Source organism: Gigantopelta aegis, chromosome 6, assembly GCF_016097555.1.
Source record: "Gigantopelta aegis isolate Gae_Host chromosome 6, Gae_host_genome, whole genome shotgun sequence".
Classification (NCBI taxonomy): domain Eukaryota; kingdom Metazoa; phylum Mollusca; class Gastropoda; order Neomphalida; family Peltospiridae; genus Gigantopelta; species Gigantopelta aegis.
Window position 1 is genome coordinate 95155868 of NC_054704.1, and position 27108 is coordinate 95182975.

General features: G+C 36.2%; 1 protein-coding gene across 1 annotated transcript; it reads left to right on the forward strand.

Moving 5' to 3' along the window:
- On the forward strand, positions 1-26584 carry LOC121374806. Its single transcript, XM_041501917.1, has 15 exons — positions 1-250; positions 1365-1637; positions 2956-3196; positions 4753-4969; positions 6574-13098; positions 13599-13937; positions 15560-15725; positions 16548-16732; positions 17239-17510; positions 19931-20078; positions 20691-20811; positions 21053-21306; positions 22970-23272; positions 23643-23714; positions 26370-26584. The coding sequence occupies exons 1-15, from the start codon at positions 1-3 to the stop codon at positions 26430-26432; spliced, it is 9429 nt and encodes a 3142-aa protein (XP_041357851.1). The 3' UTR covers positions 26433-26584.
- Positions 26585-27108: the final 524 nt, after the last annotated feature.

Below are 27108 nucleotides of genomic sequence, written 5' to 3' on the forward strand. Positions count from 1 at the left end.
ATGAACAACAAGACTAGGCTGGGTCTGTCTGGCAGCGTGTTGGTAGACGACTCTAAGGAGCTGGCCTTCAGTGCCCAGGTGTCAACCACCAAGAAGAAGTCACTTCTCACATACATGCCCAGTCTAGAGATACGTCAACCTGACAAGGAAGACATCGTGTTTACTGGCCTCGTCGTGGTCAATGGAAGAAAAACAGGAGACCTCGATCTGTCCTTGGCTGGAATTAGCAAAGACACTATCACTTTGAAAAGTATGACATTTTAGTGTGTTTATTGGTATGGTATTTTCTGTATGATATTTGATATTTACAACATATAAGGTATAGCATAAACCTGAAATATTTTACCATTGTTTTATTCTTATGTATTTTTCATGTTTTATCGAATATAGACTGATGAAGAGGTGGGTTACCGCCCATTGGTAAACAATTCAAGTATAGGTTAGAAGGCATTAAGACGTTTCTTGAGAAATAACAAGGGGTGAAGCGGAGCCCGTTCTTATTTCTGAAGAAACGTCTTAAGCCTTCTAACTGATTTAGACAGCATTTCATAGGTTCATTACATGATATGGGTTGGGTTGGGCAAGCGTCATTGCATGTTCGCGCCAGTTGTTTTGACGTCATTTGTACAGCTCTTGGCGATGTCTGGCCAATTGGGTTGAGGTAATTTTGGTCACTTTGACTTGTTATTAAGACAGCTTTTTGGTGTGTCTTGACGAGTAAGACGATCGAAATGCTGATATCTGATTGGTTGAATTGGAGAGAAACTGAGGAAATGCCATCTAATTAATGGTTTATTGATCTGGTATCAATCTTCGGCAATGTTTCCACTACTCTATTTTTCTTTCCAGCCAGTGCTCCACAACTGGTATGTACTATCCTGTGTTTTGGATGGTGCATAAAAGATCCCTTGTTTCTAATTAAAAAGATTAGCCCATGATGTGGAGGATTTCCTCTCTCATTATCTGTGTGGTCTTCCTCACCCAATAAGTCGCACTCCATACGACTAAAAAATTAAATGTGTTGTTCTTTATTGACTGATGAATTACATAAGACATTTATAAGTATTGTTCAATGATTTTTTGACTTAATACTGGATAAAAATTAAAACATATATTTTACATATTAGTGAGCATTACATGTTTTTCCTAACAACACAGTAATTTGCAATTCATAGGTAATTAGATAAAATCTGTAAATTAGCTTTTAATTAAAGACACTTCTTGACTAGATATAATACAATATTCTAATCTTATTTGAATTTGAATAATATCTTCACACGCTAAACAAACTGAATACAACTGCTTACACAACTATTGCACAATACTATCTTCTGTTTATATGTATTTTGTATCTTTTATTACAGCCACACTGACAAACACTAAAACCGAAAAGAGTTTCAAGGGAGTGTTCGGCTTGTGTCCGAAGCGGAGATACTCAGCAGATATTGGACTTATTCTGCAGGATAACAGCAACAAAAGAACCATGTTGAAGATCATTCCAACCCTTGTAATTCGAGATCCAACCAAAAATCTGATTTCACTGACGGGATCTGCGGACTTCAAACAGGACAAGTCCCTAAGAAGCAGCTTGTCACTGTCTGTAGCCAAGTATATGAACAAACCAACAACCATAAAATGTAAGTATATGTTAGAGCAGTGCTTGGACTAAATGACGCCATTGACAGTAATTGCTGTGGGTCAGAGACTTCACCGATGGCAGTTGTTTTGCAGAAGACGCTGGTTACTGAGGGGAGACAAACGTGGGTGGAGGTGGGAAGGAGATATGTGAGGTTATACACACACTCACACACACACATGCAAACACACATGCAAACACACACACACACACGCATGCACGCACACACACATGCACATACACAAACACACATAGACATATAGAAAGACATGCACACAGACACACACACACATGCTTGCACACTCTCTCGCGAGCACACACTCATACACAGACATGTGCATGCACGCACACACACACACACACACACACATGCTTGCGCACTCTTGCATGCACATACACACATATACAGACACATACACAGACATACACAAAGACACATGCACACAGACATGTTCATGCACACACACACACACACAGACACATACACAGACATACACAAAGAAATATGTACACAGACACGTGCATGCACACACACACACACACATGCTGGCGCACTCTTGCATGCACATGCACACATATACAGACACATACACATGTATGTTATTAAAAAATTGAAAAGGTTTGTATTAAAACAATATTGTAATAACACGGACAGTTATGAACTACATTTTTGTGAGCTGTTGGAGTAAACAAAACATCATTTTAATATTAATTCAAATCTATATTTAGATCACATTTTAACTGTGGGGGGTGAAATGCATACTGTGTCTGCTTCAGCTTAAGAGTTGTGGGGAGGTGTGTGCAGTGCTGTCAAGACTCACAGTACATGATTTTCTCATGCATTTTAAACATTATAAAAAAATTAAAATTATACATATATATTTTTCTTGTTCATTCGATCTCGACGACCGACAAACAAGCCTGCGACTGCCAGCCGGCCCGGTTAAGCATCATAAGGCATTAAAATTATATAATAGGTGCCCACGTTGTTTATTGGTCAGAATCCCGCACCTTGACCAATTGTCAGCACGCTTATTTCCCGGACCAGTTTATTTGGATTCACGATGTCGGACAAAATCTCACTCCTTGCGAAAGTTCCAACTTGAGAGCTCTGTGTGTGGTATCCAGGTCCCTCACTTCTGCCGCTTGGGATATTTAATTAAAAATTTAACATTATAACTGTTTTAAAATTCAAATGCGATAACATACAAGTGATCTAATAGTTACACTGCATGGATATTGAATGAATAATCATTTTAATTATATGTTTGGCAAATGTTATTTGATATGGAGAATATTTTTCTAATATTTATTTTCAGGTAACTGGCGTAAAATGAGTGGAAAACGACTTCGACACAATGCTGTGTTGATCTTCACGTCTAAGTACGCGTCTGTGAAAATGACAGGACTGTTGGATAAGAAAGGAAAGGGAAGTGCATCTCGCCTAACGATTGACTACAGTCTTCCACTGCTAAAACGTGACAACAAAAACAGAATTGCCTTTGGCACAAAATTCACAGAGCGATCGACCAAAACGCTGTTCAAGCAAAAATACAATGTGTATGTATAGTGTGTTAGTACATAGATTCTAAATATAATGAACAGAAATACAATGTGTATGTATAGTGTGTTAGTACATAGATTCTAAATATAATGAACAGAAATACAATGTGTATGTATAGTGTGTTAGTACATAGATTCTAAATATAATGAACAGAAATACAATGTGTATGTAGATAGAGGATAAGAAACGAGTTACCACTTATTATAAAATTTATGTTCCGAGTGAAATAATTGTTCACTTGTTACGAGCTTTAGCGAGTGACAAGTGAAAATTATTTCACAAGGGACATAAATTTTATAATAACTGGTACCGAGTTTGTTATTCTACTTATTACCCCAGCTATTTGTGTGTTTTTTAAAAAGCCTTTATTTTTGATATAGCCTCCATATATACACGTCCATGTATCTAGAAATGACGTAAACTACAGGAACTTTACTGTTCTGGGTATTGCTTTAACTTTGTATTCTATTCACGATTCACAGATAATTTTCAAAACCCAAAGTTCTATATATTCCATAAAAAAATATCTAAAATGAATTGCATTAAACTACCATTTTATTAGAAGTTTAACATTGAAACCAGAAAGACGTAAACGCAAACACTTTAAACTACGTGACGTCATTGTATGTGCTTTGCCAAATCATGATGACATCATATTTAGTACCGACAAGATGATTAGTATGTTGGCATCAAATTGTCCAATAGTAGTGTACGTTAAACCAATGCATGATAATTTCTCAGTGAGAAATTATGATTTTGCCTGCTGGAGTAATAAATGTGTTAATACATAGGTTCTAAGTCCACATAATGAGTGTAAACTATTTTGTTATTTCATTTCACAATTGGATCCAGCAGAGATGCTGTGGTGTACATGCCCCATAAACTGAAAATCAAGTATTAATGAATATATGATCAATTTATTATTTTTATTAAGTATGAGGAGTGGGATAGAGACAGCGGTGTGAATGGGAGGTGTATTATCTTAGTGAACTATTTGTTTCTGGCAGAGACTATCGTATATTAGAGTACTTGGAGTAATGTTGGTTTTCACTCCTTAGGAGACTATGCACCTGCCCCAGCATTTTTATGTTTATTTTTATTGAACGATGTTTGAAATTGCAAACTCAATGTAACACAAATTGTACAAAGTTAAAGTTTGTTTTGTTTAATGACAAGACTAGAGCACATTGATTTTGACATATAGTCTTAGAGAGAAAACCCGCTACATTTTTTTCCATTTTGTAGCAAGTGATCTTTTATATGCACCATCCTACAGACAGGATATCACCTTTGATATACCAGTCATGGTGCACTGGCTGGAATGAGAAATATCATAATAGGCCCACTAACAGGGATCAATCCCAAACAGACTATGCATCAGGCGAATGCTTTACCACTTGGTTACATCCCGCCCCCAAAATTGTACAAAACATTCGCTAAAATACATTTCAGTACATAATATCTAATCACTTGGTTAGAAATATATGGACATATACAATCTGTATCTTATTCCAAAATTATCTGGTATTGACATATAGTGCTATATTTAAAGGAATCTTGACGTGAAACGCAACCCAGAACTGAACTTTGACACCAGCGTTGATCTAGCACACAACAGCCGTGTCACAGATGTGTCGTTCAAGATGCAGTATGGGAAAAACTATAAAGACATCAGCAAGAAGATTACAGCACTGGCGGTGATCCGACACAAGTTGATCAAGTCATCAGCTACAATCAGCTATCTGCTGAAGACCCAGTGGCCTGCACAGGTACAGCAAATAGACATATCTCTTTGGTTATTAGTCTCCTACCGGTCCAACCGGAGGGGACAATAGGTTTCATCACAGTACTTCTGGTTGTCTGTCCATCTGTCTGTTGGTCCGCCTGTTCCACATAGTTTTCCAGATTTATTTTTAGAATGCCTTGAGATATTGAGCTGAAATATTGAGTATAGCTTATCAAATACTGTTACAGATCAAGTTTGATTTACCAATTTGTGACAAGAGTTATGGCCCTTGAACTTAGTAAATATGAAAATTGGTTTCCATGGTTTGTTTTGCAATGCCTCAAGATATTGAGCTGAAATTGTGTGTATAGCTTTATCATGTACTGTTACAGCTAAGTTCAACTTTTATAGAGGTTTACCCATTTTCCTCACAGTTATGGGCCTTCAGTTTAGGAGATTGTTGGGCCCAGTAGGGGAAATGTATTGCTCTAGCAGTGCTCTCAGAGTTCTTGTTTAAATTAATTTATCTTCTAAAATTTCTGAGAAATTACTTCTTTTTTTTACATGTAGAGCATTTTATCATTATTCACAAAACGTATCTTACTGGATAGAACTACCTACATCCCTGTTTAGAAATAGTTGAATGCCAGTCTAAAAGAATTAATGTACAGTCTAAATTTAATAGTTTAAAAGTTTTAGTGACACATTTTAGAAACTGTTATGCATATTTCCCCATAAATCCAACTTTTGAATTTTTGACACCTATTGAAATACAGGGTCAGAAGTCAGAAATAGGGTCCAGACTGGGCTAGCCTGAAGCTTTAGCTGGTATGGTCATGCTAAAGAGTTTAAAGAATATGTATGTTTGTTTCTAAAACAGAGAATCAAAAGTGCATTATTGCTGTTTATTAGCCCAGCAGGCACCCATAACGGGGAAAATAAAAATCATAATTTCTCATTGAAAAATTATCATGCATTGGTTTAACGTACACTACTGTTGGACGATTTGATGCCAACAAATCAATCACTAAATATGACGTCATCACGATTTGGTAAAGCATACACAATGAGGTCACGTAGTTTGAAGCGTTTGTGTCTTTCTGGTTTCAGTGTTAAACTTATAATAAAATGGTAGTTTAATGCAATTCATTGTAGATTTTTTTTCTACAGAATATATAGAACTTTGGGTTTTAAAAATTATATGTGAACCGTGAATAAAATACAAAGTTAAAGCAATACCCAGAACAGTAAAGTAGTTTACTTTGTTTCTATATAGATGGACGTGTAGCCGATGTAGACTATATCAAAAATAAAGGGTTTTAAAAAAAAACCCAAATAGCTGGAGTAATAAATAGAATAACAAACTCGGTAAGCTTGTGACAAGTGAAAATTATTTTAGTCGGGACATAAATTTGATAATAACTGGTAACTTGTTTATTATCCTATATATACTAGTACATGAATCTGTTATATAAGTAATTTAGATGATAATAATGTGTTTGAATTATGTATAAATCAGAATCCAAGAAGAAGTTCATCAAAATTAAGAATAGGCATAAAACTTTATGTAGGCATGATCATTTCACGTCATGTAACATAAAATAATACAAAGATCCTTGTTATAAAAGTATGAAATTTTTGTTTTAGAATCTGAATACACAAGTGAAAGGAAACCATAAACACGATCGTAAATACTTAAAATCATCAGTCACAGCGAAATGTGGGAAAGGCAAGACATTTGATGCTACCTTTGATCTGAAAGATCTCAGTAGAAAACTCGTGAAGAAAACCGTCGCATTCACCTGCAGGTATCCTGGAAATGACATCAACTTCCAGTCCAGTCTTACGCAGATGAATCCGAAACATTACCAGCATAGTGCCAATCTGAAGGTTGGCAAATCCAAGTCCAGCATTATGACCGTGCTCCGACATCAGACACCCACAGAGTACGAACTGTCGTCTGATATCACCGTCCACAACACAAAGCCGGTTCATTTGAGTGGAATGGTCAATCTCAGCAGAGATGACTTCAAAGCGTCGGGACAAGTTGCAACCAGAGGCAAGATCTACAGCTTCAAATCTTTACACAAATACTCCAAGGGATCAGCAGCTAAATGCATGCTAGATGTGGCATACCCAGACAGGCATATCATTGTTGGTTTTGAAGGAAAGAAAGATGGAAATCATTTGTACAAAACAAAACTTGATGCCAAGTGGGATGCTGATAATAATCCCATGCAGAATTTACAGTTCACTAGTAAAATGAATCTGACGTCTTTGTATGACATGGACACTGCTTTGACTCTAAAGTATCCAGAACAAACTCTAATGTTAAATTTTAAAACTGGCGGATATTCAGATTATATAACTCACCTTGATTGCTCATGGCATCCAGATAAAATGGTTTCAGTTGATACCACGTGGAAGTATAAAAAAACATACCCAGATCTATTGTTAGGTACCAGCCTCAAACTTAAGACACCGTTCACAGTTATTAATGATCTTGATATGAATGTGGATATTATAAACAATAAACAAAAGTTAACATCTAGTGTGGAATCTACAATGAACAACCAAAGCCATCATTTCAGTATGGACTTGACTGTTCAAAAACCAGTTTCCCTTAAAAAAGCTGCTGTTATAATTAATACAGTTTCATCTGTTAAAGGAATAAGAAATGCAGCCCTATCCATTGCTTATGACCTTAGTGACACTTTAAATTGCAATATTCAAGGTTCGCTAGAGAAAACTGAAACTGAATTGTCTATTGTTGGAAAGGCCAATTGCAACAAAGCGGCAAGAGATATTGAAGGGATAATCATATTTAATTCAAATATTCCTTTTTATGAAAAGTGTAAGTTTACGTTGAAACACAATGATGACAGTAACATGTTTACCACTAATGTAGCTTTACAGATTAATACAGAGCAGTGGACATCTGATTTAAATGTGAACCACTCTCTGGAGGACTGGAATATGAGGAATTCTGGCAACTTACTGATGTCATCCCCTCATGGGCGCGTTGTAAGTAACTGGAATCATGCAAATACACACAAAAATGTGCAAACTAAAATTACCTCTGACTGGGGCAACAACAAACGATTTTATCTGGAACTCACTGGAGATCATTCCTCAGACACCAGGATCAAAACTATTGGCAGGCTGCAGGTTCAGACACCATGGACGAAGATGAACCATCTTGAAGTGGATGTTCACAATGAATTTGGTGCCGGCTTTTACCATGCTATTTCTCATGTTAAGAAAGAAGGGGAAAACAAACTGGTAACAGATGTCTACTATTTTAGATCAGATGGGAATGTTGATTTTAACATTGATATGAAGACCCCGTTTTACGACAACATCGCACTTAAGCTCAACACCATGTACAATGTATATCCAGTTACTGGACATATGGAACTGGAGTGGTCTTCCAAGAAGCATGTCACTGCAGATGGTTCTCTAGTCACTCGGTCACTATCAGACTTTGCTGCCAATGTTCGGGTTACAACTCCACTAAGAGGCTACAAAACCATTATTATAAAAGCTACAAACAGGAAGGAAGGAAAAGAATGGATATCAACTTCTAGTATTGAATATGGCATAAGGAAAACCTTGAAAATGGAGGCAAGGATGCAGTTTGAAAAACGTAAGAAGTTTTGGGTGAAGGTAGAAACACCTTTTAAAAACTACAAGAAGATGCATACTGGAATACAGTTTGAATTGAATCCTCATCAGTTTACTGGTAAAGCTGAGCTGGTGGGCAACCCAGTGATTGGTAAATATGGTGGAGTTCTTTTCTGGGACACTGAAAAGGATTTTAGCTGTAAGTGTAGATTAGATACAGGTTTGAAAGTATTTCCATATTTGGAAATAGTAGCCAAGAGTACAAAAGGAAGAAAAGGACAAAACTCACGAATACAAATAGAGTATTCACGGAAGAAATCTTTTATTTTCACATCCACATATCAATTTACAGGACCATTATTGTTAGACATAACTGTCAACACACCATATCAGAAATATAAACGGATGACATTATATTTTAAGCATTCATTGGGAAGACAGAGATTTACCACTCATGTGGCAGCAAGTAGATCCACTGATAAACTGAGTGGTAATATTAAATTCCGATGGAACAAGGACATTGATGGAACAATACTGATTAAAACACCATTTGAAGGTTATAAGTCAAGCAAGATGAGCATGCGTCATAGTGGAAAACGTCTTAATTTTAAAAACCAATGCAATTTAGAAATCCATGGAGAAAAACTCATCCAGACAGCTATTGAATTTGTGCACAACAAAAAAACATTAGGAAGTATCAGCCTAAAAAGCAGCAGGTTTGATGATGTTAAGTTGTCGTTGGACCATCAAGGTGGTCTTGCTAACTGTATAGGAAGTGTATCGTTCTTGCAAGGTGGAGTTCCAGTACTCGACATCACTCTTCAAAATCAGTACAAAACAAACACGCTAGATACTGAACTAAACGTGAGAAGCTCGCATTTTGAAGATGTCAAATTAACACTCGACCATCTTGGTAACCTGAAACGTTTCTCAACGAAAATCACAGGGTCCATGGGGAATAAAAACAACTTTCTGTTGGACACCAAATTCCATCACACTAAACCAGTGACTGACTTCAATACCTTGTTCACTTACACAGTTGGTGGACAGATTAACAATGCTGGAGCTCATCTTTACAAAGATGGCACCCTGAGCAATCTTATGACCAAATTGTCTGGAAACATTAACAAACATTTTGTAAATGTCAAGACCGCATTAATGACAGAGGGCAGTGTTGATGCATCTGTAACTATTCAGACATCATTTGAAGATTTTCAGAACCTAGGCATGTCTTTACAGCACTCTGGACAAGTGGATAATTTTGTTGTTGAAAATAGCATTCAGTATATGGATGGCAAATACATTCAAAGTAAGATTTCATTTAAGACCACTGGTCCAAAAGAACTGGATGTTAAGGTTGAAATTGAAACACCATTTGAAGCCTACAGACATGTTGTTGTTAACCACAACCATCTTATTAAGAAACAAACATTCACTTCAGAAAGTGGTTTTAATGATAAACAAATAAAAACAAAAGCCAGTATTAAACACACAAGCTTGAAACACACACATGTTGAGGTGAAAATTGAAACACCTTTCAAAGGATACACAAAAACTGTTCTGAAGCATTATCATATTCTGACTGCTGAATCATTCACATCTAGTTGTGGATATAATCAACATATTATTGGGACTAAGGTAAAGTTTCCACAATTTGAATTGAAGAATGTTGATGTGACAATCGAACTGACAACGCCTTTCACTGGGTATGAGTACTCTGTGGTGGAACACAAACATCAGCTCCAAGATACGCTGTTCACGTCAAATACTCAGTATAATGACCAGTCTCTGAGCTGTGTCATCAGCTGTGAACATTACAGCGCTAAGTATATGGAAACTAAAATTGAAATACATGCACCTATTGCTGGATACAAGAACATCATGTTCCTTCACAAGCATCAGCTTTTAGGCAAGTCTCTGGTCATCAATACAGAAGTAAATTACGGTGATAGTCAAAGAGGAGTTGTAGATGTATCTGTTTATCTTGAGCCCAATGTAAAGATAAATGCAGCAATCCAGACACCATTTACTTATCTCCAGAACGCCAACCTATTGGTTGAACAGAAAGATGACAGGATTAGCTGTACGGGCAGTGTTCAGTACGGAGGTGATAAATCAATAGATGGAGCTGCAACGTTCTTTAGATCTGAATCCAACATGATTGAAGGTCATGTAACATTACACACACCCTTCACAGGGTACGAGGAAAGCAAAGCAACTTGTACATATCATCTTACAAGGAATGCTCTGTCCATGAAAGGAAAAGTTATTTATGGAAATGGAAGAACCATTTTAGCTGAACTAAATGCATTGAATGTTGAAGCCATGAAGTTAAATATTATCATAAAAACACCATTTGTTGGTTTTGAAAACAGCAAATTTGTGTTTAGTCATGAAGGTGCATTGAATGATTTTAAATGTCACCATGAAGCAGAACTAGCTGGTAAAGAAATACATGCTGACTTCTCTCTACTGCATGGAGTCTCCACCATTGTGAGCTTCAATATGACTACAAACAACCCCACACTGAAACAAGCTAAACTGTCTATCGTAAAGCTTGGTGGTTATAGAAATATGGAATTCAATGCTGATGCGACACTGAATGATGCGTCGATGAAGGGCCATCTGTCAACAAGGGTGGAAAAGGAGGTGTGTTCTACCAGCATGTCCTTCAGCAGTCCATTTACAGAAAACATTGTCGCAAGTGTCGAACACAACTGGAGGCCTACTGGATTTACTACAAAACTATCTTCTGGTCTTGGACATGACAAACATGTTACAACGTTTGTTAATTTTATAAATCATGGAACCATGGTTGACTTAAACAGTGAGGTAACTTATGTCTGGTTGAGATTGGCAAATCATGCTAGCATAGGATTTCACAAAGAAGGCCAGTTGAATAATATTGTCGTCAATATGAATGGTAAATACGATTCTAAAGTAGTTGAGATGAGTGCTGAGCTGAAAACAATTTCAGGAGTTCATGGTAAGCTGTACCTCAAGACACCGTTTGAAAAGTATCATAGTATTGGGATGTCTGTTGATCATTCGGGAAATGTAAACAACTTTGCTTCAGAAGGCAGGATAAAATACATGGATGAAAAAGAAATATTTGTCAAAATAAACCATTATCGCAATGCGTGGAAGAGAATAGAAAGCACTGCAGAAGTTCACATGCCAATACCGAAATTTAAATATACAAAGATTGCATACAGACACAGTAGTACTGATAACACTGTCAGCTGCAATACGGAACTAAGTTATGGACTTGGTCAGAGGCTTTCCACTGATTTTCAGCTTTCATGGTCTCCCAAGTTTGATATGTCATTCATTGTAGAGTCGACAATACATGAATATGAACTAATGGAGTTTCTGACATCTTATGAAAAAACATGGAAAAGATACATGCTGGATACTTCATTAAATGCAGGCAAAGGTAGAAAGTATGCAATGATTTCCATACTAGACTATACTGAAGCACCCATTTCGACATCATTTCGAATTTCGACCCCTATAACAGGCTTTGAAACAGTTGAATTCACAGCAACACACATGGGCGAGTTGGCCAATTTTAGATCGACTGCAGCATTCCAGTCACCATACACAGATTCCATTGTTTGTGAAGCAATGCTGAAATACCAGTCTATCTTGAAATTTGATTATATGATGGCTCTCACCAGTAATATTAAGAACATGAAGAACCTAAGGTTTGTGGCAAGACACATGAACGATTCTGGGCAACAGCAATCTCATATTGAGATCACATGGGACCCTACAAAGAGCATCATATTTGATGAAGTCTTCAAACGTGAAAATACCTGGGATGGGGAGCACCTAATTACTGATGTTTCCATAACAACTCCATTTAAAACTATGCAACAATCGGCACTGAAGATAGAACATGTGAGGAGTACCGACAAGTACAGTGATAAGTTTGAAGCCAAATATAACGACAGACCTGCATTTGACATGGAAGTGGAATATTCAACAGGTCCGAGACACGATGCTTCAGTTTCAACAAAACACCCCAGACCCATGTCGCTGACAGTTCTCGGATACAGAACTGACAGTAACATCGACAGTGAGGTGATTCTGAACTGGGACAAGACCAACTCCAACAGTAACCTCCATGCTCAGGTGATGTACATGTGGGGAAAGAATAAAGACATCAAATTTAAACTGATACGACCATCACGAACAATCGGTTTCACTGGATCCCTGAAACACCAAGAGAAACAAACCGAATGCCAAGGTGAAATAATATGGAATGAAGACAAAGGCCAAAAACTGACATATGGCTTCAATCTAAACGACCACAGCAGAAGACACAACACGATGTATGATGGCAGCTTGGAGGTGGGTCTGCCCATCAGGACGGTCAAGGTGACTGGAGCGTACAGCGACAACAGACAAATACAGACGGTAGATGGGTCTCTGTACTGGGATGTTGACGACCCCAGCAAAGAGGTCAGCATCAGAACGGTCCTGTATCTCCGTGAAGCTACCAAGAGAGCTGATGTCACGTTCCATCTACCAAGCATTGAAAAGGTATTTCTTATATGTGCACATTTTTTCTTTTAAACATTTAATATGCATTAATTATGAAACTTTATACATATGTACGGGTGTAATTTCAAACCAGAAATGTATTTGTTTTTGCTAAAAGATGGATATTAACCAATGCTAATATTAATATTTTTGAATAAATGAATGGATGTTTAGTAAAAACCCAGCATGAAAAAATACATCAGTTACTGGGTGTCAAACAAAGGTAAGTATATGAATGAACTGATGATTAACATCAATATAAAAATTCTAAAGTTCATTATCAAAACACAGTATAATGAGCTGTGAGAAATATAAATATCATATGTATATTTCCAACTTAGAATAAAATATTTCTCATTACCCAGCATTATTTACTTCAGATTACTCAATTGGTGTTGCTATTAAAGACATCATAGTAACTTAGAATATGAACATATAATACAGTGCCATATGATTTATAGCATTATCATCTACATTTCGGATATATAATTCCTTTCCAGGATATCAGAATTGGAACTGAAATGACACTGAATGAGGGCAGAACGATTTTCATGGGTAAAACTGAAATTTCCTACTCTGAGGACATCAGGAAGTTATTGACTGTAATGACCAGTCTAGAAGACATGTCGGACTCACAGCCAAGTAGGAACTACAGTTTTGTGTTTGGCATCACACATCCGTTCACAGATGTCGATGCTACCTTCAAATCGCAGGCTGGCTTCTCTGCTAGCATGTGTTCTTCATCGCTTGATCTCAACTATCTGACGGCTAAGAAAGAAATACAAAACTTTGCTCTTATGATGGAGATCAACAAACTTAGAAACCAAATGGACTTGCAAGTTAGTATTTATATTATTTAGTATTTGTCACATAGTGAAATGAGTGTGTTCATTGCTTTATTTTATTATTTTTAGAGGTGGATCTAGATTTAGAGCTCTCACTTCAGGTGCTTTGGTCAGAGGGTTGATGTAGCCCAGTGACAAAGTGCTCGCTCGATGCACGGTTAGTCTGGGATCAATCCCTGTCAGTGGGCCCATTGGGCTATTTCTCGTTCCAGCCAGTGCACCACGACTGGTATACCAAAGGCCGTGGTATGTAATGCCCTGTCTGTGGGGTGGTGCATATAAAAGATCCCTTGCAGCTAATCGAAATAGTAGCTCATGAAGTGGTGACAGCGGGTTTCCTCTCAATATCTGTGTGGTCCTTAACCATATGTCTGATGCCATATAACTGTAAATAAAATGTGTTGAGTGCATCGTTAAATAAAACATTTCCTTCCTTTCTTCCTTATAACCATAAATAAAATGTGTTGAGTGCATTGTTAAATAAAACATTTACTTCCTTCCTTCCATATAACTGTAAATAAAATGTGTTGAGTGCATCGTTAAATAAAACATTTACTTCCTTCCATATAACTGTAAATAAAATGTGTTGAGTGCGTCGTTAAATAAAACATTTCCTTCCTTCCTTCCATATAACCATAAATAAAATGTGTTGAGTGCGTCGTTAAATAAAACATTTCCTTCCTTCCTTCCATATAACTAAGTAAAATGTGTTGAGTTTGTCGTTAAATAAAACATTTCCTTCCTTCCTTCCTTCCATATAACCGTAAATAAAATGTGTTGAGTGCGTCGTTAAATAAAACATTTCCTTCCTTCCTTCCATATAACCGTAAATAAAATGTGTTGAGTGTGTCGTTAAATAAAACATTTCCTTCCTTCCTTCCATATAACCGTAAATAAAATGTGTTGAGTGTGTCGTTAAATAAAACATTTCTTTCTTTTATAGGGTGGACCTATTCTCTAATGTTTTCCCCATCCCATACAGTACCCCATATCCAGTATATCAAAGGCAGTGGTATATGCTGTCCTATATGTGGAAAAGTGTACATAAGAAATGCCATGCTGCTTATGGAATAATGTAGCGATTTCCTCTAAGACTATATGTCAGAATTATCAAATGTTTGACATCCAGTAGCCGATGATTAATGTTGTCCAACAAAACAAAGTTGAACTTTTTGTTGCATTATACACTTAAAATATACATTTGGTATAAATACCACTAGATGAAGACATGTTAAATCTTAATATTTTTCTTCATCTGTCTAAGGTATTTGATGAAAAGGATCAGCTATATATATAGGATCGTTTTATACATACCTAGACATTTCTAGATGTTTTGTTGATGGATTATTTTAGACTAAGATCTTGTGAAAATTAAAATACATTTATAATTCAGTAATATTATCAAAAACAAGAACAGTTGATTGATTTGGTGATCTTCAGTTATTGATATATACTACATAGCAGCATAGCTTTATGTCCATTAATTTTGATGCTTTATTCCTATATAAATAATTGCTGTATCGGTACCGATGGTTTTATTATTAAATGTCACAATTACTTAAATGGGATTGATTTCAATACAAATATGTCTTAATAATTGTCATGTGTTTTTCTAGCTTGTAACGCCCATCAAAAAGATAAACATCACTGCTGAGGTTGACACCACCAATCCGTATCACCTGCGTATAATGAACAGATATGATGACACCAAAGCTGTTACTACCAATGTCATGTTAGACACTGCCAGACGAATGGTTGATCTGAAGATATCTTACGACTTAGGTGAGACCAAGGAATATGACTAGACACATTGTTACTTAACAAATCTCTTTTGTCAAGTATTTATCTGTGTATTTCAATGAGAGATTTAAGTTAAAACTAGCAATTTAACCCCCATTTGTTTCTGATTTCTTGAAAGATGTATTGATTTTCTAAATTACATTACGTTGTTAAAACACAAGCATCCATCAAAGAAGCCACTATATCATATCCCACTGGAGCACTCCTAACAAACACATGGTCACTAATTATGTTTAAATAATTCTTATTTAAATATCATTACATATTTTTAAACATTTTGTATCAAGATATATACTGGTAGATCTGAAGATTGTCTAATAATTTAACAGTCTGAACAAATATATAGTTGTTTACAAATGTGTTTGGGACAGGATTTAGCTCAGTCGATTGAGTGCTCACTTGAGGTACTTGTGTCATCGGATCAAACCACCTCAGTGGATCCATTCAACTGATTGGGTTTTTTCTCATTCCAACCAGTGCACCACAACTGGTCAAAAGCCATGGTATGTGCTTTCCTGTCTGTGGGAAAGTACATATAAAAGATCCCTTGCTGCTAATCAAAAAAAGTAGCCCATGAAGTGGTGACAGCTGGTTTCCTCTCTCAATATCTGTGTGGTCCTTAACCCTGTCTGATGCCATATAACTGTAAATAAAATGTGCTGAGTGTGTCGTTAAATAAAACATTTCCTTCCTTCTTCCTTTGAATAGCTGATGATTAAGTAATCAATGTGTTCTAGTGGTGTCATTAAACAAAAACATTTTTAACTCCTATTTTTTAACAAATGTGTTTAACTATGATTGAAGAAAACCCGAGCAAGCTGGTACAGTTAACTGCCAAGTACGTGAACAGTAGTGCAATCCAGGTCGGGCTGTACCACAAGGATGGCCCTGCCTCGGTGCTTGACAGCGTCCTGGCCTTGAGACTGAACACATCACAACTGCTGCACGCAAGGCTGCACTGGAGGCCGTCACTGGTGTCTGAGATAAAGGTTAGACTCATCAAGGACATGGCAGCACTTGCAATAGCATAATTTTTTTTATTTACATTAATAATTTAAACACTTGTGCTACAATTCGGCCGACTAAGTCAAAATTACTCAAATAGCTCCATTTCTTTTCAATGAACCATTCAAAATTATGTGCCAAATTATCTCATGAAAACTGCACAATGTTTTTATATTTTGGACTTAATCCTAGTGTGTTTTAGCATGGTGGATGACCATGACTCAATAATCTGAGGCCATCATAGGTCATATATACACCGCTTAAATAGAAGAATTTGAACGTAATATCTGATGATTTGTATGTTTCATTTAATCCATGGTATAACTAGTAATATTGCCTAACATCCAGATCCTATGAAATGAGTAGTATGTGAAATCTGCACACAGTGCTATTGCTGAAAAACATATTACCCCGTATATTTGAGCCCATAAGTTGATATATTCTCTAGCAAAAACAAATTTGACAATGTATGTGGATTTTTCTTTTGTAGACATTATTAGCCACAAAGTCTTTAATGTATGGCGAAAGGATGTCCATGTCCCAGGCTGAAATGTCCGACTCTGTTGGCGCTGAGCTGTCAAGTAAATACCGCCGGATAACGATGTCGATCAGTGAGGAGGCGAAGCCGTTCATCGCACTGTTGGAGAGCGAGTTGATCAGCGTGGACCGAGCGCTGGATGACTTGAGGCAGGATCTCGGCGCCATGTACCAGACCAATGAGTTCTTCATACAGGACGTTGGGCAAGCATACAAGACATTCATGTAAGCCGATTAGTAATTTTACACATGGAGTATTAAACCAGGAGCTCATCCTAAAGTGGTGGTCGTTCTTCTCTGATTGTGAGAAAATGCTTAGAAATATTAAAATATCCTTTGTTGTGGCAGTTTTTAATTTATACTCTAGAGTAATTACTGTGTTTCAAAACTGTCAACCTGGTTCAAAAGTGGTGTTTGTATTGCTTTGTACTTGTTAGCGAAAGGCATGTAAATATACCTTGCTGCTGATAGAAAACTTGAAAATGCATTAAGAGAAATATATATGTATACTCCATTGCAATTATTAGGGCAGGACGTAGCCCAGTGGTAAAGCATTTGCTTGATACGCGATCAGTCTGGGATCGATCCCCGCCGGTGGACCCATTGGACTATTTCTCGTTCCAGCCAGTGCTCCACATCTGGTATAACAAAGGCTGTGGTATGTACTGTCTTGTCTGGGGGATGGTGCATATAAAAGATCCCTTGCTGCTAATCGAAAAGAGTATCCCATGAAGTGGCGGTAGTGGGTTTCCTCTCTCAATATCTGTGTGGTCCTTAATCATGTGACCGTAAATAAAATTTGTTGAGTGCATCGTCAAATAAAACATTTCCTTCCTTCCTTCCATTGCAATTACTAAGTTTCAAATCCAATGACTAAACAACTGGATATTTATTTCCCATTCTCGTTTTAGATATAATTATATCATTTTATTTCAATACAGCAGTGTCTCTTAAGCTTATCAGTATTCATTATTTCATAGCTAATATGTCACGATTGTCTAATGTATAATATTAAAAATATACTGATGGAAAGAACTAAGTGAACATGTAAATAGTAACAACAAAACAAAAAAAGAAAAAAAAGTTTTTTTTGATGACACTCAGCACATTTTATTTATGGTTATATGGCTTCAGACCACACAGATATTGAGAGTGGAAACCTGCTGTAACCACTTCATGAGCTACTCTTTTCGATTAGCAGCAACAGATCTTTTATATGCACCATGCCACAGACAGGATAACACATACCATAGCTTTTGATATACCAGTCGTGGTGCACTGGCTGGAGTGAGAAATAGCCTAGTAACAGCAAATAATGATTGCAGATTTACCCATGATACTGTCAGTCAGCTCCACAGTATTGAGATTCAGTCCCACATTACATCTCTGTATTTACCCATGATACTGTCAGTCAGCCCCACAGTATTGAGATTCAGTCCCACATTACATCTCTGTATTTACCCATGATACTGTCAGTCAGCTCCACAGTATTGAGATTCAGTCCCACATTACATCTCTGTATTTACCCATGATACTGTCAGTCAGCTCCACAGTATTGAGATTCAGTCCCACATTACATCTCTGTATTTACCCATGATACTGTCAGTCAGCTCCACAGTATTGAGATTCAGTCACACATTACATCTCTGTATTTACCCATGATACTGTCAGTCAGCTCCACAGTATTGAGATTTAGTCCCACATTACATCTCTGTATTTACCCATGATACTGTCAGTCAGCTCCACAGTATTGAGATTCAGTCCCACATTACATCTCTGTATTTACCCATGATACAGTCAGCCCCACAGTATTGAGATTCAGTCCCACATTACATCTCTGTATTTACCCATGATACAGTCAGCTCCACAGTATTGAGATTCAGTCCCGCATTACATCTCTGTATTTACCCATGATACTGTCAGTCAGCCTCACAGTATTGAGATTCAGTCCCACATTACATCTCTGTATTTACCCATGATACTGTCAGTCAGCCCCACTGTATTGAGATTCAGTCCCACATTACATCTCTGTATTTACCCATGATACAGTCAGCCCCACAGTATTGAGATTCAGTCCCACATTATATCTCTGTATTTACCCATGATACTGTCAGTCAGCCCCACAGTATTGAGATTCAGTCCCACATTACATCTCTGTATTTACCCATGATACAGTCAGCTCCACAGTATTGAGATTCAGTCCCACATTACATCTCTGTATTTACCCATGATACTGTCAGTCAGCTCCACAGTATTGAGATTCAGTCCCACATTACATCTCTGTATTTACCCATGATACTGTCAGTCAGCCCCACAGTATTGAGATTCAGTCCCACATTACATCTCTGTATTTACCCATGATACAGTCAGCTCCACAGTATTGAGATTCAGTCCCACATTACATCTCTGTATTTACCCATGATACTGTCAGTCAGCTCCACAGTATTGAGATTCAGTCCCACATTACATCTCTGTATTTACCCATGATACTGTCAGTCAGCTCCACAGTATTGAGATTCAGTCCCACATTACATCTCTGTATTTTATACAGCCATAACTACTCTAGTAGTGATTTAAATTTGGTCTCAAATTCCATGCGTTCCCTTTTTTTTATTTATCAGTATATATTGTAAATACTGTTTCAGAAAATACTACACGCGCATGGTGGGCTACTATCGTGAAAACTACGGTCTGATCACGCACAGCATGTCCAAATTCCTCAATGGCATGGCGACGTTCCCAATGAATGATGAATATGAAATGTTCGTCAACAATTTGATGACAAACTCCCAGGTAAAATGGCTGCTATTTCTCTTTCTGCTATAGTAAATGCTGAGTTTGGAAATGTATCTTTTAATTACCTGGTACATCTTCCAGGTATGTGCTGTCTAGTCTAGTCTATGGGAAAATGCATATAAAATATGTCTTGTTGCTAATGTAAAAACGTAGTGGTTTTCTCTGAAGACTATATGTCAGAATTACTAAATTGTTTGACATCCACAAAACATGGGAAGTCCATCATATCCACTTTTAATAATATTGCTTACATTTTATCTAATCTGCCAAAACAAAATCATGAGATCTGCCAATAGCAACAGACTGGAATTAACTTAAAGTTAGCCGTTGAATTTGTTTTCAAAATGTTTTATATTCTTCAGAATTATTACTTTATTTTCTTTTATTCACATGAAAAATAGCAATTTTCACCTGAAAGGGATGATACATAAAATATTTGGTATTACCATATTAAACACAATTTGAAACATTATTTTGAACAATTCAAACTGAATACTTAATAATCTATAATTGATCCTGTTTCCATTAGATGTTCACTATATACACAAAATAGGCCTACATGTTAATATTATAGTCATAGAAGAGTGATGATTTTCTTTACCGTTGCAGACTTCCCTGGATGAACTTCTAGCTATCTTGGCAGATGCTGTCAAGAGCATTGATGTTGCCATGAAAGATCTACAGACGAAGGCTACAGATAAATATACAGCTGTTCAGAATAGAGTTTCAAGTATGGTGTTATTTTAATAAATAATATCTACTTGCTACAGTATTCATAAGAACATGTTCATTACAGAAATTAATTATTAATAAATGTAGCTTTGATTAAAAAAAACCCCACAGACCTGTGTGTGCTATTAAAATTAAGATCAAAAGATGATTGCATATTAATATCAACATTTGTTTTCCGATTAGCAAAGTTAATTTAAACTACATACAAATACCTTGATAATCAGTCTGCTTTGTTTCAGAGCTCATAGATCAAGCCAAGAGTCACCCCAAGATAAAAGAGTTCCACGCCATGTTTGATACGACCAGCTACAGAACATTCTTGATGTCCGTGGCCAGGAGAACGGCTGATGGAATCCGATCGTCAGGTGTTGCCGACAAGTATGCATCGGCCGCGACTCGCATACAAGATATTGTCAGCACTGGTCTAAACATGGCCCTAGAGCATGAAGACCTAAAACAGCTCAATGTGTACAGAAACAATGTATACCAAGAGGTGAAACCAAACAATCTTTGTTTATTAAATATTGTTGATTGTTCCCAGAAATCAAATATTCTTTGTTTTTTAAATAACATTGATTGTCCCCAGAAATCAAATATTTATTGTTTCTTAAATAACATTGATTGTCCCCAGAAATCACATATTTATTGTTTCTTAAATAACATTGATTGTCCCCAGAAATCAGATGTTCTTTGTTTCTTAAATAACATTTATTGTCCCCAGAAATCACATATTTATTGTTTCTTAAATAACATAAATTGTCCCCAGAAATCACATATTTATTGTTTCTTAAATAACATTGATTGTCCCCAGAAATCAGATGTTCTTTGTTTCTTAAATAACATTTATTGTCCCCAGAAATCACATATTTATTGTTTCTTAAATAACATAAATTGTCCCCAGAAATCACATATTTATTGTTTCTTAAATAACATTGATTGTCCCCAGAAATCAGATGTTCTTCGTTTCTTAAATAACATTTATTGTCCCCAGAAATCACATATTTATTGTTTCTTAAATAACATTGATTGTCCCCAGAAATCAAATGTTGTTTGTTTCTTAAATAACATTGATTGTCCCCAGAAATCAAATGTTCTTTGTTTCTTAAATAACATTGATTGTCCCCAGAAATCACATATTTATTGTTTCTTAAATAACATTGATTGTCCCCCAGAAATCAAATGTTGTTTGTTTCTTAAATAACATTGATTGTCCCCAGAAATCACATATTTATTGTTTCTTAAATAACGTTTATTGTTCCCAGAATCAAATGTTCTTTGTTTTTTAAATAACATTGATTGTCCCCAGAAATCAAATGTTCTTTGTTTCTTAAATAGCATTGATTGTCCCCAGAAATCAAATGTTCTTTTTCTCTTAAATAACAATTAATCACTCCCCTCATTTTTTTTGTCATGGCAAGGAATGATTTTGCATACTGAAAGTGAGATGGAAAAGAACAATAAATTTTGGGAACCAGCAGCATCAGGCATATTCTTAATTATCGGAATAACAAAATCATATACACATGATCATAATAAGACTACAAAATCAGCGCAAATAGCTATTTATGCATGTTGACTTGCAGTGTCAGGTTTTTACATTTATATGCTTATGTATTGGCCAGTTAATAGTTTAATAATGCAAATTATTATTCATATGGTTCAACATAACCAAGTTAATAATAATCATATAAGCACACAAGTGTAATAACAAGTGTAATGACGTCATTATGATGTTGCTTCCCCAGTCCCATCTCAAACTGTGCATATCCCCTTCTAATTGTGATTGAAACATTTTGAGATGGTCCTTGTTATTCATAAAAAAAAATACAAACAATAATATGGATAATATATAAATTATTACACTCGTGTGTGAATCGTACTGATTTTATGAAGCTCTAGTCAGGATTCATGTACATGTATTACCTTCACTCTTGCTCAGGCAATAAAAAAATCCTTACACTCGTTTCGTAATATCAGTGCAACACACACTCTTGTATAATAATCTCTATTTAATATTGTCTAGAATAACTTTATTCCAAACCATATAATGTAGGCAATTCAAATATGAAAAATACAAAGTAGGAATGTTGCTAGCACGAAACCTTTTGTTCTGCAAATGAGTTAGCCTAACAGTTAAAGTGAATGTTTTGTTGTAGATGTTGTGGGCATACAGATACTGGGATGTGGAAACCAACATGGCCAAACACTTGACCAGTATTCTGGACACGCTAGAGAAGGTGCTGCAGAAAGAAATGGAGGAATACACCACTCATGTTTACTGGCTCCAGAAGTCGAACATAACGGTTTACGATCCGAAGCACGGAGAGATCCAAGCTGAAGTTTATCTTCCATTTCCTGTAAACTCTCTCGATACTTTGCCTGGATTCCAGGCCTACTTTAGGAGCATCAGAAGTTATGCTGATTACTATGCAGATAAAATTAATATACTGCAAAAACTGGTAAAAATTATATTGGTCTTATTCTTTAGATTCATAATTGTTTGTGCTGATTGGCTAACATACTATTGGAGTAAAACTATTGACAAAAACCCCACTATAATTTGTATTACAACTGCAAAAACAAAATGGTTGAATTATATTTCAAATTTCTTTTTTGGACTCTAAAATAAAGAATCGAACCTTTGGCTGTAATCGTTCTTACCTAATTGTAAAACAATGTTAATTTTTGCTTAGAATTCTTCATTTCCAAGTACATTGTCTCACATTTGACTACAAATAGTGTTTTGTAATCTTTTAAAAATGACTTGAAATGCTTTCTATTATATTAATTTTAATGTGATGAAATTTTATCTGTTTACTTTTGTTTTAGTATTTGTCTTATTTCTGGGGATCAAGGAATAAGACCACTGAACCGACAGCCGATTTCAATGAAGAATTAAAGGTCTGTTTTTGTTCCTTCTTCTGTAGCAATACCAGCAACAGTCTAGCACCTTAGCCTCATGTATACTTTAACTCTTGCAGTTCACAGTGACGTAAACAGGAAAATAATACCATGAAACCTCTCAAAACCAGCCACTCAATAAAATGGAATTCCCTCAAAGCAAAATATATTTCATGGTCCCGTGTTTTATGCAGCTTTAATCCCGGAAAACTGAAAACCTCTCTACTCTGAATACCAAACCAATTATCTGGGCCTGCCTGTTGTGATTATTTAATACAAATTTCACTTCTGAAGACAAAACGCTCAAAACCTTTCAAGCAGCATTACATGTCTTGATCATGCCAATCAGCTGTCAAAGTCGCAACCTTACTGGCAATATAGGATTGTATGAAGGGTGTTCGGTTTACTGAGGTTTTAAGAAACAGCCTTGATAACCATTTTTTAATTTTTACTATTAATATTACCAAGATACAAACATGTGTTAAATTACATTTATAAACCAACAATAACCAAATTAAAGTGGAAACTCTTTATGTAGATTGTTGAGCTTTTGTGATCAAATAACACGAATACATTTGGAACATGTAACAGATTGAAACGTCAAGAAATGTTCTGAGTTATTAAACCTTCGTTTACTTCCATTTACATTATTCTCGTACTGCGATTTATAGGTGTCACTTTTCTTGATTATGTCAGATACAGTCGATTTCCCAATGCCAAATTAATCACTTAGTGACTGTAATGTTGGTTTGGGTAAACTTTTGTATTTGTTAATAATTTTAACTTTATTGTCCAGTGACAACTCTACACGACGCCGTTTTGCTGGACGTTCGGACATGTTGACAATCGATATGGAAATGAAATGCTATTGACGTACCTACGAAACATATCGGAAACAGAAGCCGACTTATTTGTCTAAATAAACAGTGGAACAGAGACAATGAGAATGCAATTAATTAAATTTATGGTTGCTTTGTCGGGTCCTCGTGTAAAATAATCAGATATAACCAGAGATAAATTTGTTCGGAAGAGGTAATAATCTCATTCCCAAAAAACACAGTGCACATGATTATTCCCGTTACAAACTTAAAGGTGTTAATTGAATGACAAGGCTTAACGGAAATCTAGGTAACAGAGACTAATTAGAGCATTGTTCGACTAATGCTCAAACATGTCCCGGACACGCTACACCGAGCATGCGCATACCATCTGGTATAGTTAGTAACACCGCAACTTTGACAACTAATTGGTATGGTCAAGACAGGCGACGCTCCTTCAGAGTTTTTAATTGTTCGGTCTTCAGAGGTAAAATTTGTATTGAATAAACAAAACGGGACCCGGAAATTCGTTCGGTATTCAGAGTAGAGGGGTTTCCGGTTTTCAGGGGTTTATTTCAGTGGTTAAAGCTGCGTAAAATGCGGGACCGTGAAAAAAGTTCTGTGTTGAGGGAATTCCGGTTTACTGAGGGTCCGGTTTACAGAAGTTTCACTGTAGATGTAAATATTTGTATTTGGGGTTTCTGTTTGGGGGTATCTTTGGGTTGGAGAGGCTCACTGACTGAAATCAAGGGCACAAAACATGCACGTTTCTAAAGGGGTTTGCGTGCTTCCCAGAAAAATGTTTAAAACTAAATGTCCTGGGCCCGTTTTAAAAGGCGATCACAGCATTATGATCACCGTACGTGCATAGCTACCTAATGCACTTAATGCGATGTTAGCAATAAGATCACTTTGTAAAGTGGGGCCCTGAAATGTAATTTCCTGTGTTCTATAAGTAAAATATAATATGACATGCCTCTGTACCACTAAGGTTTCGGGCACAAATGCCGAAAAATGCAACACTTTTTAAATGCATTTTTCACGATATATATTTTTTGTAGAGGCCACCATGTGTATATGCTGAATATTTAAACATCACAGTCATGTACAAAACTGTTGGACCCAGTCAAATAATAACATACAATCAACTGCTGTATGTATGATCCGGTCAAATAATTTGTTACAATTGGTAAAAACAAAATCACAAATATTAACAAAACAGTCATTTTGCAGTTTTCAAGTTACTTTGTTTATAGGACACTATTATTAAAAATTTAGTTGAATTGATTGGACTCTTTTCGGTAGTGTTTATGTCAGTTTTAGTAGAGCTGGTGGCATGCACTCCTGAACTGTTTTGAAAATTAGATAACTATAAGTAAATTCATCATGACAAATGCTTATAAATGCTAATAATTGTTTTAATGTAGGATTGTTAGGGGCAGGGCTAAAGCCCCCCCCCCCCATGCCTCCCTGCTCAAAGGTACCTGCTTATCAAGTGGTGTAGTCTACACATTAGTAGGCAAGTCGATTTCAGAAGACCTAATTGATCACCAGTTATCTCCCTTTAACTAAGAAACGTGGATCAAACAGTATCACGAAAACATATGCATGAAAAATTTATAAATTAACCCAGGTCAACTTAACAGATTAAAACTTCATAAAAAAATAATAATCCACAACTTTTCTAAATGAATATATTGTATGCAGAATTGACCCTGTAACACATTTTTTTTACCACACTTTAAAAAATGTTAAATAACCTTGAAATAATGAGATTGCCCATAACACCTATAGTATGTTAATCATTAATAAAAAATATGATTTCTTTTTATTTCAGACCTATTTGAATGCACCTCAGATAAGGAGGAAATTAAAAAAGTACAAAGCTCGAAGGATGTAGAGCTGTGAAAACCAATGATCAATTGACCTCATTTTCCAACATGGTCGTGTGAAGACCATTTATATTAACATTAATTTACATCTAATTTATTTATCAGAAATTGTTTGAATTAACTTATCCATTGTAATTTTTTACATAATAAAAATATAGTGAAGCATTATTTTTGGTTGTAAATCATTTATTAAATTGGGACAGAAATATGTTAATTGACTCCTGGCGGTGTGACTTTTAAACTTATTTTTGTGCTTAAATCCAGTTAAGATTCAAGGACACACTTCATCTACCTAGTCTGTGCATCCAGGAGAGTGGGTTAGTGGTTAGCTGTTGGTGGTTACTTAGAAAAGTTGGTGTAGTAGCTCTGCCATATCCAGAATTGTATATTGTGTTGAGGTCACCCACACTGTTTATGAGCCGAGTTGTGGGGAAATGTGCATTTATAAAAGGTGATGAGAGAAAAACAAAAAAGGTGGGAGAAAAAACAGACGTGTGAATGAGTTTGGGGTTCATGGCTACACCATTGCGCCTTGCACCTTCTCACCGATCCATTGTAAACTGTCTTTGGGTTGGAGGCGGTACTGAGATGTGAACCCAGTACCTACTAGCCTTAAGTTAGATGGTTTAACCACTACATCGAGACTGGTAGCATGATCTGATTTCAATCCGAATGAGAAATAAA

Coding starts and splice junctions, on each gene's coding strand:
- LOC121374806 (XM_041501917.1), top strand. CDS start 1: ATGAACAACAAGACTAGGCTGGGTCTGTCTGGCAGCGTGTTGGTAGAC. Junction 3,197..4,752: donor TTCAAGCAAAAATACAATGT/GTATGTATAGTG, acceptor CTATATTTAAAG/GAATCTTGACGTGAAACGCA. Junction 13,938..15,559: donor GAAACCAAATGGACTTGCAA/GTTAGTATTTAT, acceptor GTGTTTTTCTAG/CTTGTAACGCCCATCAAAAA.